Here is a 17,533-nt window from a genome sequence, read left to right on the forward strand (position 1 = left end):
TGCTGGCTTGAGAGGTGGCGCCTTTCGACGTTGGCACTCACGACAGCATCTGACGTAGCGATGAACGGCGTCAGCGAGTTTAGGCCAATAATAGGCTTGACGAACTCGGGCGAGTGTGCGTGTAAAGCCCAAGTGGCCGGAGGTGGGCTCATCATGGCAGGCAAAAAGGATATCGGCACGGAGGTCGGCTGGCACTACGAGGAGGAACGCTCGGTCAACAGTGCTGGAGTTCTGTTTGTATAGAACGCCATTCCGGACACAGAAAGCAGACAGGTTTCGAGCAAATTGCCGAGGGATATCAGCAGCGCGACCCTGCAGGTGGTCAATGACAGGTCGAAGGTCCGGGTCAGCTCGCTGTCGGGTCATTATGTCTGAAGCACTCACCAGTCCAAGAAAACCGCTCTCATCGTCCGTGCTCTCATCGACTAAACCGACGGGTGCGCGCGACAGCGCGTCAGCATCTTCGTGCTTCTGGCCAGATTTATACACAATGGTGTACTCAAATTCTTGGAGGCGAAGACTCCATCGTGCTAGGCGCCCCGATGGGTCGCGGAGGTTAGCCAGCCAGCACAAGGAATGATGATCGGTGACAACTTTAAACTGGCGGCCGTAGAGGTAAGGCCTAAATTTCATGGTTGCCCACACAACCGCAAGGCATTCCTTTTCCGTAGTGGAGTAGTTTGTCTCGGCGCGGGAGAGCGTGCGGCTGGCATGCGCTATTACCTTTTCGACGCCAGCTTGGTGTTGAACGAGTACAGCGCCAAGGCCGATATTGCTGCCGTCGGTGTGGACTTCGGTGTCAGCGTCTTCATGAAAGTGCGCAAGAACAGGGCTTGTTTGCAGTCGGCTGCGCAGCTCCGCAAAAGCCTCTTGTTGCTCGGCGCCCCACACGAACTGTGTATCATCGCGCGTGAGGCGAGTCAGGGAGGCGGCAACTTTGGAAAAATTGGCGATGAAGCGGCGGTAGTACGTGCAGAGACCCAGGAAGCATTTCAAACTTCTCTTGTTTGCAGGAACGGGAAATTTGGCGACAGCAGCAGTCTTGTCGGGGTCTGGCCTAACGCCTGCGGCACTCACAAGGTGACCAAGAAACTTCAACTCTTTGTAGCCAAAGTGGCACTTCTCGGGCTTGAGCGTCAAGTCAGCTGACCGGAGGGCATCTAATACTGCGCGCAGGCGTTCGAGGTGTTCTTCAAAGGTTTCAGAGAATACGACAACGTCGTCGAGATAGACTAAGCAGATTTGCCATTTGAGTCCGGCGAGGACGGTGTCCATCATGCGCTGAAAAGTTGCCGGCGCTGAACATAGGCCAAAAGGCAGCACTTTGAACTCGTACAGTCCATCTGGGGTGACAAAAGCTGTTTTTTCGCGGTCCCGCTCATCAACCTCAATCTGCCAGTACCCACTCTTCAAGTCAATGGAGGAGAAGTACTGGGCGCGACGAAGCTTGTCGAGCGAATCGTCGATACGGGGCAGTGGGTAGACGTCTTTTTTAGTGATGGCATTCAGCTTTCGATAATCGACACAGAAGCGAAGGGTCCCATCTTTTTTCTTTACCAGCACGACAGGGGATGACCACGGGCTGTTGGATGGTTGTATGACACCATCACAAAGCATCTCCTGAACTTGTGTCTGAATCGCTTCACGTTCCGTCGTTGAGATACGGTACGGCTGCTGGCGGATAGGGCGGGCGTCGTCAGGAGTAATGATGCGGTGCTTCACGAGAGGCGTTTGCCGTACTTTCGATGAGGACGCAAAGCAAGAGCTGAACTCTAGTAGGAGGGCACGTAGCTCACGATTCTGTGTGTCCGAGAGATCCGGACTAATATCAAGACGGTCAAGTGGGGGCTGCACAGTGCTAACAGCACCAAACGTAAAATATTCGGAAACATCCTCTAAGGAGTCAGCAAACGCGATGGCAGTAGCACGAAAAAGATTCCGGGGTTCGTTGGTGAAGTTAGTCACCAGGAGATCAGACCGGCTGTCGCGGAGGTGGATGAGGCTGCGCGCTGTACAGATGCCGTGGGTGAGCAAAAGTGACTGGTTGCCTTCCGCGACCGCATGCCCGTCACGCAGTTCGTCGCAAGTAACAGTCACAAAAACACTGGCGCGTGGCGGAATCGAAACGCTCTCGGCGGAAATTCGAAGGGCGGCGCAGCGTTGGCGATTCTTGACGTCAGTATCAGCAGCTTTCTCGGTTGAAAATGTCACTGTGCGCTTTCGGAGGTCGATAATAGCTCCATACTCCCGGAGAAAATCCACCCCAAGGATAACGTCACGGGAGCAGTCAGGTATAACAAGGCAGCTTACAATAAACGTGGAGCTGCGAATTTGAACTCGTGCCGTGCACAGGCCACTAGGAGTTACGACATGTCCGCCAGCGGTGCGAATCTGCGTGCCCGACCATGGTGTCATGACTTTTTTTAGAAGCGCTGCTAGCTTCCCGCTTATAATCGAAAAATCCGCGCCAGTGTCCACCAATGCGCTAACCTTATGGCCGTCGAGAAGCACGGGTATGTCCAGCGAGAGTCGATGTTCATGCGTAGGAACTGTCGTCGGTGCCGTAAAATCCAGATCGCTCCTTGTCAGGGGGTCTTCGTCACGTCGATTGCAAGCGGCCTCGCCCCCGGAAGTAGCTGTCTTTAGTTTTCCCGGTGGGGACTTGGCGAGCGTCACTGCGCCGTCCAGGATGGCCCGCGCTGCGGCGATGGTCGGCGTGGGGACGTGGATCGTGACTGCCGCTGAGAAGTTGGCGCCATGCGCTGCTGCGCTAAGTAGCTTCAATCTCCCGGGGTCTTTGGCCTATTGGAGGGCGACGCTTGTCGATGGGAAATCCGTGAAGTCCAATGTGTCGATAGGGGCACTGGCGATAGAGATGACCTGGCTCCCCGCAATGGAAGCACAGGCGCTGGCGATTTGGGGTGCGCCACAGGTCCGCCTTCCGCTGGGGTGGTCGTCGGTTGTCGACGAACGGCTCAGTGTGTGCGGAATACAGTGAGCCTTGATCGGGTGGCGGTAATGACGCCGAAGCAGTGGCAGGCGTCGCGCCATATCTGCACAAGTTGGACGCAGGTAATCCGTGGGGAAAGGTTGTGGATCAGCGGACGCTACCGAGGGCTTCAACGCTTGAAGCTCTTCGCGGACAATGCTAGCTACAGAGCCGACCATCGGCTGTGGAGCACCGAAAAGCTTCTGGAGCTCTTCGCGTACAACTGAGCTGATGATGTCGCGTAGGTTCGGGGTAGCCCCGAAGACCGAAAACGACTCCACAACCGAAGCGGCGACCACCGGCCTGTCGTAAGTGGTAGACCGCTGCTGGAGCATCCTCTCTATTGTGACAGCTTCCGAAAGAAACTCAGCAACAGTCCTTGGTGGATTACGCACGAGGCCAGCGAACAGTTGCTTTTTAATACCGTGCATAAGGTGGCGCACCTTTTTGTCTTCGGTCATTGCCGGGTCAGAACGTCGGAAGAGCCGGGTCATGTCCTCCACATACATGGTCACAGTCTCATTTGGCATCTGTATACGAGACTGTAGAGCCCTTTCTGCGCGTTCTCGCCGATCCGCGCTGGTATAGGTCTCACGAATTCGTCGGCAGAACTCACGCCATGATGTTAGGGCGTCTTCTCGGTTCTCGTACCAAGTACGAGCGCCATCTTCCAGGCTGAAGAAGACATTTCGAAGCTTGGCGGCGTCGTCCCACTGATTAAACGAGGCGACCTGTTCAAATTGGATAAGCCAGTCTTCGACGTCTTCGCTCTGACTGCCGTGGAAGGGCTGAGGCAGTCGTGGATTTTGCAGGGTGTAGTAAGTTGGAGCTCCTTGCATAGCCGGTCGAGGGGCGCCTGCGGTGTTGAACTCCAACAGGCCGTGCTCAGGTGGTAGGCCTAGGTTCCTCCGGGTAGCGCGGTGAACAGGAGTGTCGATTGGCACAGGACCTGAATCCTGGGTATGCGGAGGAGTTCGGGACATATACTGGGATCGATACCCTGCGCCGACATCAAAATATGTCACGGACAACAGGGCTAGATGTGACTAAGACGACGGGACGAAGCTCAACCAGCAGGCAAAGTTCCGCACACAGCACGCGAGACAACTTCGGCGTCCTTTTCTGCCAGGTGCCACCTAAAAACATCTGGGACACCAGGTGGCAATAGTGAGAGACCGGGAAGCGTGGCGTGACATGGTCCATAGGGTCACGAAGAGTCGGACACGACTGAACGCCTGAACTGTACTGAATGGACCAAGGACACTTCCTTGCGGTACACCTAACGTAGCATCTGAGAGAGGTGAGGAATAATGATTAACAACTGTGAATTGCTGGCGATTAGAAAGGAAGTTGCGAATCCATGACAAAGTTAGAGAGTCTAAGCTAAGAGCAGAAATCTTCAATATTAGACGACAGTGTGCTACGCGATCAAATGCTTTTGAGAAGTCAAGAAAGGCGCAGTCAGTTTGTAAGTTGTTGTTCATATTGGAATGAAGGTTAGTAGTGAATTCGAAAATCTGTGACTCGCAAGAAAAGCCTTTTCTAAAGCCATGTTGATTGGGAAAGAAGAAATTATTAGATTCCAGGTGACCATAAATATTAGATGCAGTAATGTGCTCAAGCATCTTGCAGCAGATGCATGTTAGTGAAATGGGGCGGTAGTTTTCGTGGGAGTGTTTATTGCCACTTTTGTAAACTGGTACCACTTTTGCTATCTTCCAATCGTCAGGGAGCATGCCCGTTAATAATGATTGCCGAAATATATGAAGTAAGAGGGTACTAGACACAGAAATAGTGTTTTTTAATATTTTGGAATTGATCTCATCAATGCCACTTGAAGAGGATACCTTAAGGCTAGTGATCAAATGGACTATGCCATCTAATGTAATGTCAATCGGAGCCATATACGGGTAGTCAAAATCAGATACGTGGGGAACATTAGAACTGTCTTCTGTAGTGAATACTGATGTAAAAAAAGAGTTAAATACTTTTGGACAGTCAACATCAGAGTAAGGAATGTTATTGATGTCGTGTATGGAAATGTCATCATTCATGCTACGCTGACCTATTATCTTCCAGAATTTTCTCGGATTATTCTTTAGCAGAGAAGGAAGGTCTTGTGAAAAATATTTAGCACAAAGAACAGAGCAGTATGTTTTCAGGTAGTTTTTATACTTACTCCAAGCAATCGGAGAATTCACGCGTTTTGCATTTTGGTACAGCCGTTTTTTCTTATTCCTCATTCGATTATGATTTTTTGTAAACCAAGGGTTTGATTTATCATTTGTTATAGTGACCAGGGGAACATGGTTTTGCACCAAGCTTGCCAGCTTCTCTCTAAATAGCACCTTGATATAGCTAAAAGTGTATTTGTATGACTCATCATATTCCTTACTCTACTGCTTTTCCATAACAAATGCAAAAATTCAGTGTTTCTATGATATGAAGATTTAGCCATTTATTATTGTGTAAGTGTGACAATGTCATGAAATGTGTAATCATTTTTTTTTCGTGCCCCCGAGTGCAATCTACCATCTCACTATATCATATTTATAAACATGGATCTGACACTAGCCTTCGGCTATGGATCTGCTAAACAGTGTATGTTTGAAAAGTGTAACAATCAATAAAGAATGAATGAATGAATGAATGCTGGCTCCCACTGCTGTCCAAATATTTGTTTGCCAACTCTTTTTCACCTTGTGCGTTTTGTGTGAACGATCCTTGCGTACAGGCAACTGAGGACTTTCTTAGCACACCGCTTAACCACACCATTTATCTCTACGAAGGGCTCTGGAGCTGGACCGGGCACATGAGGTGATGGAGCTTCTGAGTGGCGAGCATGACTTCCGATCCTTCAAAGGGTCCAGCCGCTCAGACCAGGATGAAGTGCGCAGCACGGTGCGCGATGTGACCGATTTCCGGCTACTGCCAGCCGCACAGCCGGCCGACAGTGACCCTCTGTACGACCAGCTGGACCTCTGGGAGTTCCGCATCTGCTCCCGCTCCTTCCTCTATCGACAGGTATGTGAAAGAGGCTGGCATCCGACCAAAACCAACTTTCAAATGGGTTTAAATAAAATAGTCATTGGCTGAATAGGAGCAGGGAACATAGTTTATAGGTTTGTTTAGAAGCGAAAGCTTCGCTACACCGGTAGTTCGAGCCATCGGATATGCACGGTTTTCACCTTGAGGGAGATTTAGAGGTCAGACTTCTGTGTTAAGCCTGCTGGTCACCATGTGCCTTTGGGGCATAGTCACGTAGGCCACCAAGTGGCCCGTGACCACTGTCAAGGTTGTGGGGTTATGAGGAGGCAGCATTCCACCCCACTCCCATTCCACTCCGCAGATGCAGTGTCCTCATTAGCGACCCATGGAGGGAACAAGGGCAAGGACGGGAATGACACAGCGCTAATACTCGAATGCTATTTACTGCACTTGCAAATAAATACAGAGCATGCTGGCTAGCTATACATCAACAAGGTTTTCCTTGGAAGGGCAAGGCTACGTAAGAAAGACTTCCGACTCACCGGCTGGGGAATGGGGGTGCGACTTTGGTGGCAGACATTTGCACACGCCGTGAATATGGTGGCCGGAATCTCCCGCACGCGTCGCATTCATCGAACAAGGCCATACCATGGCATTTTTCATGGGAGGCGGCGAGAGCATACGCTATTTACCAGTAGCTTCGCTGTTGGGAGCCAGAAGATGGGCGTTCGTGCATGACGCATCCTCCCGTGTGCGCCGTGTACGTACTCCGTGCCCGCTATTCCCCTGAATTTGCCAGGAGAAGCACCAGAAATTGACCATTCGCATTGCCGGCTGGATCTAGAAGGCCTGTGTCATCTTCTCGCGGGAACCCGCGTAGACCTCTCGATGGCGCACCCAACACTGGTTCTCCTTCCCCTAAGGGGAAGTCTTTACCTCCTCTCCCAGCCAGCGCTGCCACTACGCTCGCTGGGGTGGCGGTGATCGGCCGCAGCAAAGGGGGAGGCTTCATACTGCACCAGCCAAAAGACGAGACACAGCAAAGAGGAGGACAGGACAAGGCTTTGCTGTGTCTCGTCTTTTGGCTGGTGCAGTATGAACCCATACCAACGTGCCCAGTCGTCAACCTTGTTGAAAGGGGGAGGCAACTGGTTTCCCAAATTCCTCCGTCCTTAAATGTTCACCTATGGTTGTCTTGAGCTGCTCCTTGGATGAAATTCACGAGGTACACATGAGGCTTGCGATGATCGCAGGCCAACTCGCACAGGCAAGATGCCAATACGATCCAAAAGTTGGTGCCCTCTGACGAGCAGCAGGGTGAAAGGGCCTCTCCGTCGGCATAATAAAACTTGCAAATAATATAGGGCATGACGGCTAGTTATACATCAACAAGGTTTTCCTTGGAAGGGCAAAGCTACGTAAGAAGGACTTCTGACTCACCAGCTGGGTAATGGGGGTGCGACTTCAGCGGCGGAGATTTGCACGCGCCGGGAATATAGCAGCCCGGACCTACCGTGCATGCCACATTCTTCAGACAAAGCCATGCCACGGTGGCTGCTGCAGGAGGTTACGAGAGCGTGCGGCATTTACCAGTCGCTTTACTGTCTGAAACCAGAAGATGGGCGGTCGGGCACGACGGGTCCTCTCGTGTGAGCTGCGTACTCCTTGCCTGCTGTCCCCCGGAATTTGACGGGAGAGGCGGCGGGAGTCACCCACTCGCATTGCTGGCTGGATCCAGAAGCTCTCTCGTCGTCTTCTCGGGACTAGTGGGAACCTGCGTAGACATCTTGATGGTGCACCCATCGCTGAGTCTCCTTCCCCTAAGGGGAGGTATTTACCTTCTCTCCGAGCCAGTACTGCCACGATGCTCTCTGGGGTGGTGGTAATCGACCGCGGCGAAGGGGGAGGCAACTGGTTTTCCACCATGTAATTTTGGGGCAGTCACATAGGCCGTGACCACTGTCAAGGTCAAGGTCACGTGAGGTGACGTCAGGTATGCACAGTTTTCACCTTGAAGGAAATTTAGAGGTCGCACTTCTGTGTATCCTGTTGTTTGCCACGTCACCTTGGGGCATAGTCACATAGGCCACCAACTGGCCCATAGCCATTGTCAAGGTCACGTGAGATGTGGAAGTAGTGGGCACTAGAGAGGCAATACATATATAAATACGAGCCCCCCAGCTCCTGTCTAGGTTGCAACACTGCGCGAGATGGAGAAGGACAAACACCCTGCTACAGTAGCACTTTGGAACGTGAAAGTACTTCGGAATGAGGCCCTGGAAAGGCGGCATGCTGAAGGCACCGATAAAGATTGGGCTTTACGTTTGGAGAAATGCACAATGTGTTTAATCCAAGCTTGGCAGTGAGTGTAGACATGTGCATGTAGCTTCCCTCCAAGGTTAACCAAAGTTAAACCACTAGCTGATTTATTATTCTTTTTGTGTTGTGATGCGCAAGGCATTGCTGCACCTGGATCACCACGTGACATTTGCATACAACCAATAAATAATTTATAAATGGATTTCTTTTCTAACCTGTTTCAGTTACAACAGAGTGATGACTGTGATGCGAGTCCAGTTGAGGTCTAGTAAAAGCAATTACTAGGTTCCACTGGATAGGTTCCACAGCATTAAAATGACGAATGCACAAAGAGGACGAGCCTATCTGTATTTATGTTTGTCCTTTTCTATCTGTGCATTCGTCTTTGTTAGCCCTGTGGGGCCTTTTCTGTCTAGTTTAGGTCATGTGAGGAATGAAAAAATTGCAATATAATTCTTCCTCAGTCGTTTTAATTCGCCACAATGTTGAAGCCAGCCTGCATCAAGAACAAGAATCACAGCAAGCAGAAAGCAACATTTATATCTTTGCTTTTTCCATGTGAGTAGACTTTCATGGCATCACTGCCATTGCTTGGCTGCTGAAACTACATAACAGGTCAGAAAGAAAAACTTAATTGTAGGCGAAAACCACGTGGTAATCCATATGTCGTATCTTATGCATTCGAGCACAAACCGAGGTGGCAGTCCAAGCTCAGAAGGGTGGCTAGTTGGTGCAAGTCCGACATTTTTCGAAAGTGCTATGACAACATGGACGGAGAGGAAACAGACAGGGACCAGTGCTACTTCCAACTGTTCATTTCGTAAAATCACAAGGGCTATATACAGTCCATAAGTGCTTCAAGGACATGGCAAAAGTCTGCACGTGCACGATAACAAAGTGTAGCTGCTGAAACTGATGGAAACAAAGACATGTGCAAGATTAGGTCGATACACTAAGGAATGCAAGTTCTTTTCTTTGACAATGAAATTGAAGCTGTGCTAACATAGGTGATTCCCAGAGATGCTATTTTCTGGGCTTCTATAATCTCTCAGCTGAATTGGTCCCTACTACGCCCGATGATATGGCACTTATTTAACAATGGAGCACAGTTACGCCACTTACTGCAGTGAATGGCTAGGTTGCTTCTGGAAGAATTCCTAACATTATTGTGCTGGCGTAGCCGGTTGTTGAGATAACAACCTGTTTGTCTAATATACTTTTTGTCGCATGATGGAGGGATGCAATCGACAATTCAATCTGTACGCTGTCTGTTTGGTGCTGTTTATTGTTTAATGCTACATGCTTGTTTGAATGAAGGGTAGGGCTGCGTCAGCTTACAAAGCTTGTTTAGCTTATGAGGGGCCATAAACACGGCTTGCTTTCTGCACTGTCTTTTTTAAGTTGTGGGAAACACTGTGCTTGTAAAGGAGCACACCCATCTTCTTCTTTTCTCTAGATTTCTGTGCGTTTTCTGGACGAGTGCTAAGATTCCTAAGGATGCATTCTGCTACCGAGACCTGGAGTGGAACAGGGTAGCCGGCGGCGGATAATCAGTTCACTTGTTTCTGGAAACTAATGGGCATGCAGTGGTGGCAAGATTTTGTCAAGGCATTTTTGAAGCAAAGTGCAATGACTCTATGCTTCAAAGGCTCAAAGGTTTTTAATGTTTTTAAGATTTGTGGATGACTTTTTAGTGTTTATTGACTGTGACCGGAACTCCCTTCAGCATGAAGTTAGCCAGATTGTAGCAGCCTTCCAGAATAATCTCGGGCCACTAAAACTAACCCATAAACTACCATCTGACGGGGAAATACGATTTCTTGACATTAACTTTTCAGTCGCCAACACCCACATTTGCTGGAGCTACGAACCTCGAGGCAGTAAGTCCCTCTTAGTTTTCCACTCCGCCCACTCTAAGCTGGTAAAGCTTGGAGTCATTGCACTTTGCTTCAGAAACGCCTTGACAAAATCTTGCCACCAATGCATGCCCATTAGTTTCCAGAAACAAGTGAACTGATTATCCGCCACATGCTATCCTGTTCCACTCCAGGTCTCGGTTGCAGAACGCATCCTTAGGAACCTTAGCGCTTGTCCGGAAAACGCACAGAAATCTAGAGAAAGGAACAAGGTGGGTGTGCTCCCTTACAAGCACAGTATTTTCCACAACTTAAAAAAGATAGCGCAGAAAGCAAATGTTTGCCATGTTTATGGCCCCTCATAAGCTAAACAAGCTTTGTAAGCTGACGCAGCCCTACTCTTCATACAAAGAAGCATGTAGCATTAAACACTAAACAGTGTACGTGGACTGTGTAGATTGCATTGTCTATTGCATCCCTCTATCTTGTTGTAAAAATTATGTTGGACAAACAGGTTGTTATCTCAACGACCGGCTATGCTAGCTCAACAATAATGTTAGGAATTCTTCCGGAAGCAACCTAGCCATTGACTGCAGTAAGTGGGGTAACTGTGCTCTATTGTTAAATCAGTGCCATATCATCGGGTGTAGTCGGGACCAACTCACCATAGAGATTATAGAAGCCCAGAAAATAGCATCACTGGGAATCACCTATGTTAGCGCACCTTCGATTTCATTGTCAAAGAAAAGAACTTGCATTCCTTAGTGTATCGACCTAGTTTTGCAAGTCTTTGTTTCCATCAGTTCCGGCAGCTACACTTTGTTATCGCGCACGTGCAGACTATTGCCATGTCTTTGAAGCGTTTGTGGACTGTATATAGCACTTGTGGTTTCACGAAATAAGGTAGCGCTTGTCCGTTTCTTCTCTATGTTGTTTTAGTGCTTTCGAAAAATGTCAAAGTTCCAAGCAACGTGTGCTTGATTTTGCACACATGAAGACTATTTTTTCACGTTTATTTTCTCAAAAGTGGGTATGGAGGCCCCAAGCTTTCAGACAGACCTCCTGTTTCAAAGGTGACTTATGGCAGAAACATTTGCCAGAATGTTGGATGGAGCCAGCAATTGACTGAGGCCTGGAGCCATTTACAAGGCAGCGGCAGATGTTCGTTGCTGAGTAGGATGGGTAGAAAATCAGAATGCAGAAAAAGGTTTCAGGAAATAGATACCTCCTAGAGGTGTCACTGCAACAATCAATATGTAGCATTTTGCAACTAACGATCAAAGCCCTAGTTTTATATAAAGGTTGTATTACACATAGGTAAATAATCCTGTCTATTTCTCTGGAGAAAACAAGCGTTATACAGTAAAAGCTCGTTAATTCGACATCGACGGGACCGTGAAATTATCCGACTGTCAAATTATCGAATGAAATAAAAAAAAAGGACTATGAAATGAGCCCCTGGATGACATACCTTTATTTGGTAAAGAAGTTAGTTATCACCATCTGTTTTTTCGGGCGAATTTGACCGGCGACAATAGCGCTAATCGCTGCCAGATGCTCCATGGCATGCGCACCATTGGTAATCTGTTCGCAGAATTCTTCCAGAACGGACAGTGCTTCTTCGGCTTCTTTAGCCGTGCGCTTCGACGGCAGGGGCAGCTGTTCACAATCATCTTCTGATGAATCATCATTGCCGATACTTTTAACTTCCTGAATTATGTCGTCCTCAGTCAGCTGTCCGGCGACTGCGATGCCATCATCGATGGTGATGTAATCAGCAAGCCGCCGTCTGCAGTCTTTTCCTCTTAGCATTGAAGCTTTCACTGTCGAACGCCTCCAAGATGCTCTTTTCATTTTTGACATACGTGGCCAAGGTTGTCCTCTTCACGCCATACTTGTTTATCACGTCTTGGCGTGAAACGCTGTCCTTGATCACCTTCAATATTTGCACTTTTGTGGCCAGGTCCTTCGCTTCATACTTCGGCCGCTTTGCTGGTGCCATCGCAGCAGCACTCAGCGTCAAGATGCGCAGGCACAGCACTCTATACACACACGCAGCACAGTAAACACATAGGCGAAGCGTGACCGTAGATGCAAAAAGCACGTGGCGACGACACACGCTGAGGCGAAGCTCGACGACTCCACTGCGCGAAGTTAGGGCTAGGAAAGAACGAACTTTTGGCTGACCTCGTTCCCCTCGCGTGATTCTGCTAATGGCAATGACAGTGCGGATGGCATACTCTGCCTTTTTTTTTTTCCTCAGCTTCACGCTAGCGCCGCTCTTGGCCGTGTTTTTTTTTTTTTACCCCTTCCGCAGTGAAATGCGAAATGGCTCGCTACGGGGCTACGGAGCTACATCTAATTAACCGACGCACAGCAAAATTTAGTCAAATTAACGAGCGTTTGGCCCCATGGACTCCTATGTATAATTGGAGGGACCTCGCGTGCACGTCGAATTAACCGATTTGCCGAATTTACGGGGGTCGAATTAACGAGCTTTCACTGTACAAATTGGCCGATAATTTGTGGCTTCATTCCTGTTTCCAACCCTAAATATTACAACGGCTCTTGCTCCATACTCTTAGGAAACATAGCTGATTCTGCTGCCAAGTTAAGACTAATAAGTTAATTTACCTAGTTTACTGGCTTTATTTGAATGTTGTCAAAATGTGTTTTCAACATAAAAAATTGTAAAGGTTCAACTATCCTTGAGCCAAGTTTCACGAGTATTAGCCACAAGCTGCAGCCATTGCTTCCGCTTCGATCTTGGCAGTGGTTTAGTCTGCCTTCTTCTGTCTCGGCAGCCTGCCTGGCATGGCTGCGGTCTGTCTTTAGTGGGGTGGAGTTTGTGTATTGCATATTTACTTAGGTGAAATGAAGGAGCGACGCAGATGGAACTTCGTTGACATTATGGTGCTCAGTGAACAGTGTGAGAGCGTTTTGCAATTGAAACTTGATGAAGGCAATGATGTTTACTGCACAGGGCAAGACTATGTTGCAGTTATAAGCAATGCATGATCGGCTGCAGTGATACCATGTATAGTGCTCTCATGCTTGGGCACGACGTTGAAGATGACGATGTTTGCTGTGCAACATGAGGTAAAACAACATGCAGCATGCGAATATGTGGTGCCATCTGTGAAATGCATGAAGTAGTATGTCCACTCATAATGCAAAACTCGAAAATTTGAGCAGTGGACCTAACACTAATGGAGTATATGTACTTCATTTTCATCTGTTGGGCAAAGAGAGATGATTTCAGGGCTACTGGTGCCCATTGTGGTTAAAGGGTCTATGAAAAGCCAAGCTGGAAATAATAGCACACAAAGGAAAACGGGATGAGCGATTGGACACGGACCAGCGCTGTCAACTGAGATCTTATTGCTTGTCCCGTCTTCCTTTGTGCGCTATTATTTCCTGCTTAGAATGAATCACCAACATGCCCAAACCTATTCTCTGCTCAACCATGAAAAGTTGTTCACTAGAATTATAAAATATGCAGTCTCTGCAACACAAAAATGTTTAACCTAGTTTCTTTAGCACTGAACACATGGGTGACTGAAAATGATGCTCCTCCTTTTCTCCCTGCAAGAAAAAAAAAGAAGAAAACAAATCGCCCCATCATGTCTAACCTGGGAGCGGGTTATAAAATATGCAGTCTCTGCAACACAAAAATGTTTAACCTAGTTTCTTTAGCACTGAACACATGGGTGACTGAAAATGATGCTCCTCCTTTTCTCCCTGCAAGAAAAAAAAAGAAGAAAACAAATCGCCCCATCATGTCTAACCTGGGAGCGGGTGCGCGCGGCGATGTGCCATCGCCAGGACCAAAATTATTTGCAAATTATCAGCTCCACGTAAAGCTTTCAAATCTGACTTGAGTACTCACAATAACCACCTCTCTGAACTGCTTGCATTAGAATTTTACCCCAGGTAGCATTTCAGGGGCCCTTCAAATTGTTGATTTGAAACATTGGTAAAATGATCAGCAAAAGCATTACCACTTAGGTCAATCACTGTTGCCTCTGTCTAGTACAATATTGATGGTTTTCTGAATCACATCTGGCTGTTTTTGGCTTACTTCATATACAGATTAACATGGTAGCTTTCTGAGCTTGCCTTTGCGTAGCACTTAGCTTATTTCCAAAAGCTTTAAATTATTTAGTTTTCTTCTGTTCATAAGTGAAGAAATTGAAAGTTCTTTCTTTATTGGTTTCGAATGCTGCTGCCTTTTTAGGACACTTTATTCTTAAGGAGGCTAACGAAAAGGGTTCTACCTAAGTTGAGGAGAACACAGAGGGCTATGGAACGAAAAATGGTAGGGGTAAGATTAAGGCATGGGAAACGTGCAGAGTGGGTCAGAGAAATAACTTGAGGTAATGACATCCTAGTGGAAATCAAGAAGAATAATGGGCATGGGCAGGGCATGTAATGTGTAGAGAGGACGACCGATAATCGCTTAGGGTAACAAATTGAATCGATTCCAAGGGATGGAAAGCATAGCAGGGGGCGGCAGAAAGTTAGGTGAGTGGATGAGATTAAGAAATTTGGAGGGGTCAAGTGGATGCAACTCGCACAGGACCAGGTTAATTGGAGGAAAATGGGAGAGGCCTTCGCCCTGCAGTGGGTATAGTCTGGCTGATGAGGATAATTGTTCTTAATTCTAAATGTGCTGTAAAGACCTATGTAGATATTTCTGGAACACTGGAGTATGCTTTGTCAACAGGAGTTTGAATATTCTCTGGACTAGTATTGTTTTTAAATTACTTCAGTGCTTTGCTTGAAATATGTAAAAACATCGTTGAGTTCTTGGCCTCAATTTGCTTTTCTGATATAGGTCATAAAAATAGGGCAGTGTTCACTGATGTAAATGTCTGGACCAAACCCCTTCAAGCGACTTTACTACCTCTGTACTAATGAATTTCGCTTGTCTTCATTTTATCCCCGACAAGTTATGATGTTGGTGACTTCTTGCCAAGTGTTCTCAATGACCTTCATGTCTTCAGAAGGCTAGAATAATGTGATGTGTGCTTTGGTTTTTTTTTGCCTGTTTCTTTAATTACTGTTCTGGCCCTACAAGCTGGAGCATTGTAAATGGCCCAGGTACGTCGCATGGTGAGTGTGGTGCTGCACGCTGCGTCTCCCCATGTTCCTGGGGCTGACTGCCTGGCCCTGGTGCGCAGTCTGCTAGCCAACCCAAGCAAGGAGGCCTGGCCCGGCGGAGTGAGGGTGGTGCCTGCCTGCGGACTCTACCTGGCACAGGTCCACTATGACCCAGCACGTGAGTCAAGCATGATTGGCCAGTTGTTTGTGTAAGGTTTGGCCAAAGAACCAGCCATAACTGCGCTGCATGCCACACTTGGCCTTATGGCACTCCCAGAGCCAGCAGCTGGTCCGAGGCATGACTGCTAAAAAAACGTAAAAAGGTACAGTGAACGCAAGAGTCCTAGTCGGAAAAGCCTCAAAATATTTTCGATTTCACAGCAGAGTGGTTTTTCGCAGTAGACAAGAGAAATTTCTGTAGTAAGATGTCTGGTTACAACAGGAAAGTACAACCGATTGTAGGCAAAGTACTACGAAACTACAGAATACTGGCATTACGACACAACTACTGGGATGTTTGTGACATCTTACTTCTTAGTGCTGTTGCTGTGAGGTGGCTTACAACATGCTTTTTCATTAACTTTTTAAGTAGTAGCATGCTTTGATGCCTAAGTGCATCAGATTAGAGTGGTGTAGCATGACTTGCATGTGCTATGCATTCTGGTGCTCTTCCGCAGACCTGATTGGAGATGCGGAGATGCCAGAAGACGTGGCTGAATTTTACCGGACCAAGCCAGTGGCAGCCATAGAGAATGAAGATGAAAACAGGGACGAGGGTGATGACTACCGGAGTGAGCAAGCTTTGTCCTGAAACCGTGTGGCAGTATTGTCACACATGTAATAAAGCAATGTGTTTTAGGCCATGCACAGCTTTGTACATATTCTATTGATCTTATTTGTGATGATGTAGACATTTTAGTTATTTCCTAATTTTTTTTTTCGTTTGTCTCTCACCTTTTATTGTTTTCGTTTCTTTGAACCGCTTATGAGGTGTTACTCATCCAGGTCATTTATATATTAACTTTGTGTGATTTTTTCCTAAATTATTTTTTGCAGCATTACAGCTTTTTTGTATATGTATGTATCATTGACCTACTGTTTTTTCTTATTCTATGTTTATTCTTGCACTGTGCTACGTGCACAAACATTTTCCCCCTGCAATGGCCGTTGGGCACAGTAAGTATATGAATAACTAAATAAAATGGATCGAGCTCTCATTTCGCAATGCTTTCACAATATTCCTCTTTCGAATGGACGTGTCATATTTCGCAATCTGTTCTAGGATGCAGGGTAGAACGAGAGAAAGAAGATGGCTTCACAGCATGAAAGAGCACTGAACAAGATTTGAGCGGAAGCTTCAGTTCACAAGCCGAGCTAGCATTTCGACATGTCGGCTTGTCTTTGTCTGTGACGAAGACAAGTGGACAAAGATAAGTCCTCTTTTCGAAACGTTGCCTCGGATTACGAACTGAGGTTCCCTCTCTACTCTTGTTCAGTGCTCTTTCATGCAATCTGTTCTAGGATGTTTATAGTTGCTCTGCACCAAAAGGAGATGTCACTGGTGCCCTGTGACATCAGAAAACTGCTTTCGAAACATTTTCATTGATGTATAGGCTTGCAAAGCATCGCATGGTGGTGCTGCTGGATGGATATATAGATTATAAGAGCGTACCCTTAGGAACTGGGCGGTGAAAGTTTCCACCATACTCGGAATTTTTTATTTCTTATATCTTGAATGTTGTTATAAACTCCCCTTGAAGACAACTATTTTGTTAAATGTTTATATCTACACTTGCCTCATCTTTCTGCTTTTCAGCCACCAATCTTCTGGTCGCTTTTTGCTAACTTGCACAGCACCGATGTCTCTAAACATTAGGGCCTCGGGGAGACGTGACTGCACCTGCATCGATATCCGGATGCATACCATCTCATTCGAGTATAAGATGTTATTGCACACGTGTCATCTTGGTTACATTTCTTTCGACAGCTGCATGTTCTAAGACACACTGTTGTGCCTATGCAAGCCACCCGGATTCCGCTCAACCGAAATTCGAGCTTCTCCTGCTGACATCCTCTTTGCCGGCTCTAGTGTTGCTCCTCAAGGCAGCGGCACATAGCCAGGAAACATCGGGTAGTCAACATAACCAGACACATCTGGATTGCCAGACACCCGGGCGCCGATTGCCTGGCAGCGAGTCGCCTTCGTACCGTGGGAGATTTGAAGCGAGCAATCAGCACGCTCGCTGATAGGACCTCTCAGGCTGCTGTCACGTGCTGC

General features: G+C 47.5%; 1 protein-coding gene across 4 annotated transcripts in view; it reads left to right on the forward strand.

The window, feature by feature from the left end:
• LOC146194126 (tRNA pseudouridine synthase-like 1) overlaps nucleotides 1–16,122 on the forward strand; it is a 173,397-nt gene extending 157,275 nt beyond the window's left edge. For 3 of the 4 annotated variants that reach the window (XM_084597253.1, XM_084597256.1, XM_084597254.1), the window contains 3 exons: nucleotides 5,779–6,013; nucleotides 15,256–15,433; nucleotides 15,933–16,122. In XM_084597253.1, the coding sequence (XP_084453379.1) occupies nucleotides 5,779–6,013; nucleotides 15,256–15,433; nucleotides 15,933–16,066 (547 nt within the window). In that variant the 3' untranslated portion in view covers nucleotides 16,067–16,122. The remainder of the gene's footprint in view (nucleotides 1–5,778; nucleotides 6,014–15,255; nucleotides 15,434–15,932) is intronic. The other variant, XM_084597257.1, reaches the window with a different exon arrangement.
• Nucleotides 16,123–17,533: the final 1,411 nt, after the last annotated feature.

Source organism: Amblyomma maculatum, chromosome 3 (assembly GCF_055883805.1).
Source record: "Amblyomma maculatum isolate TAMU_Amacu chromosome 3, ASM5588380v1, whole genome shotgun sequence".
NCBI classification, from domain to species: Eukaryota; Metazoa; Arthropoda; class Arachnida; order Ixodida; family Ixodidae; genus Amblyomma; species Amblyomma maculatum.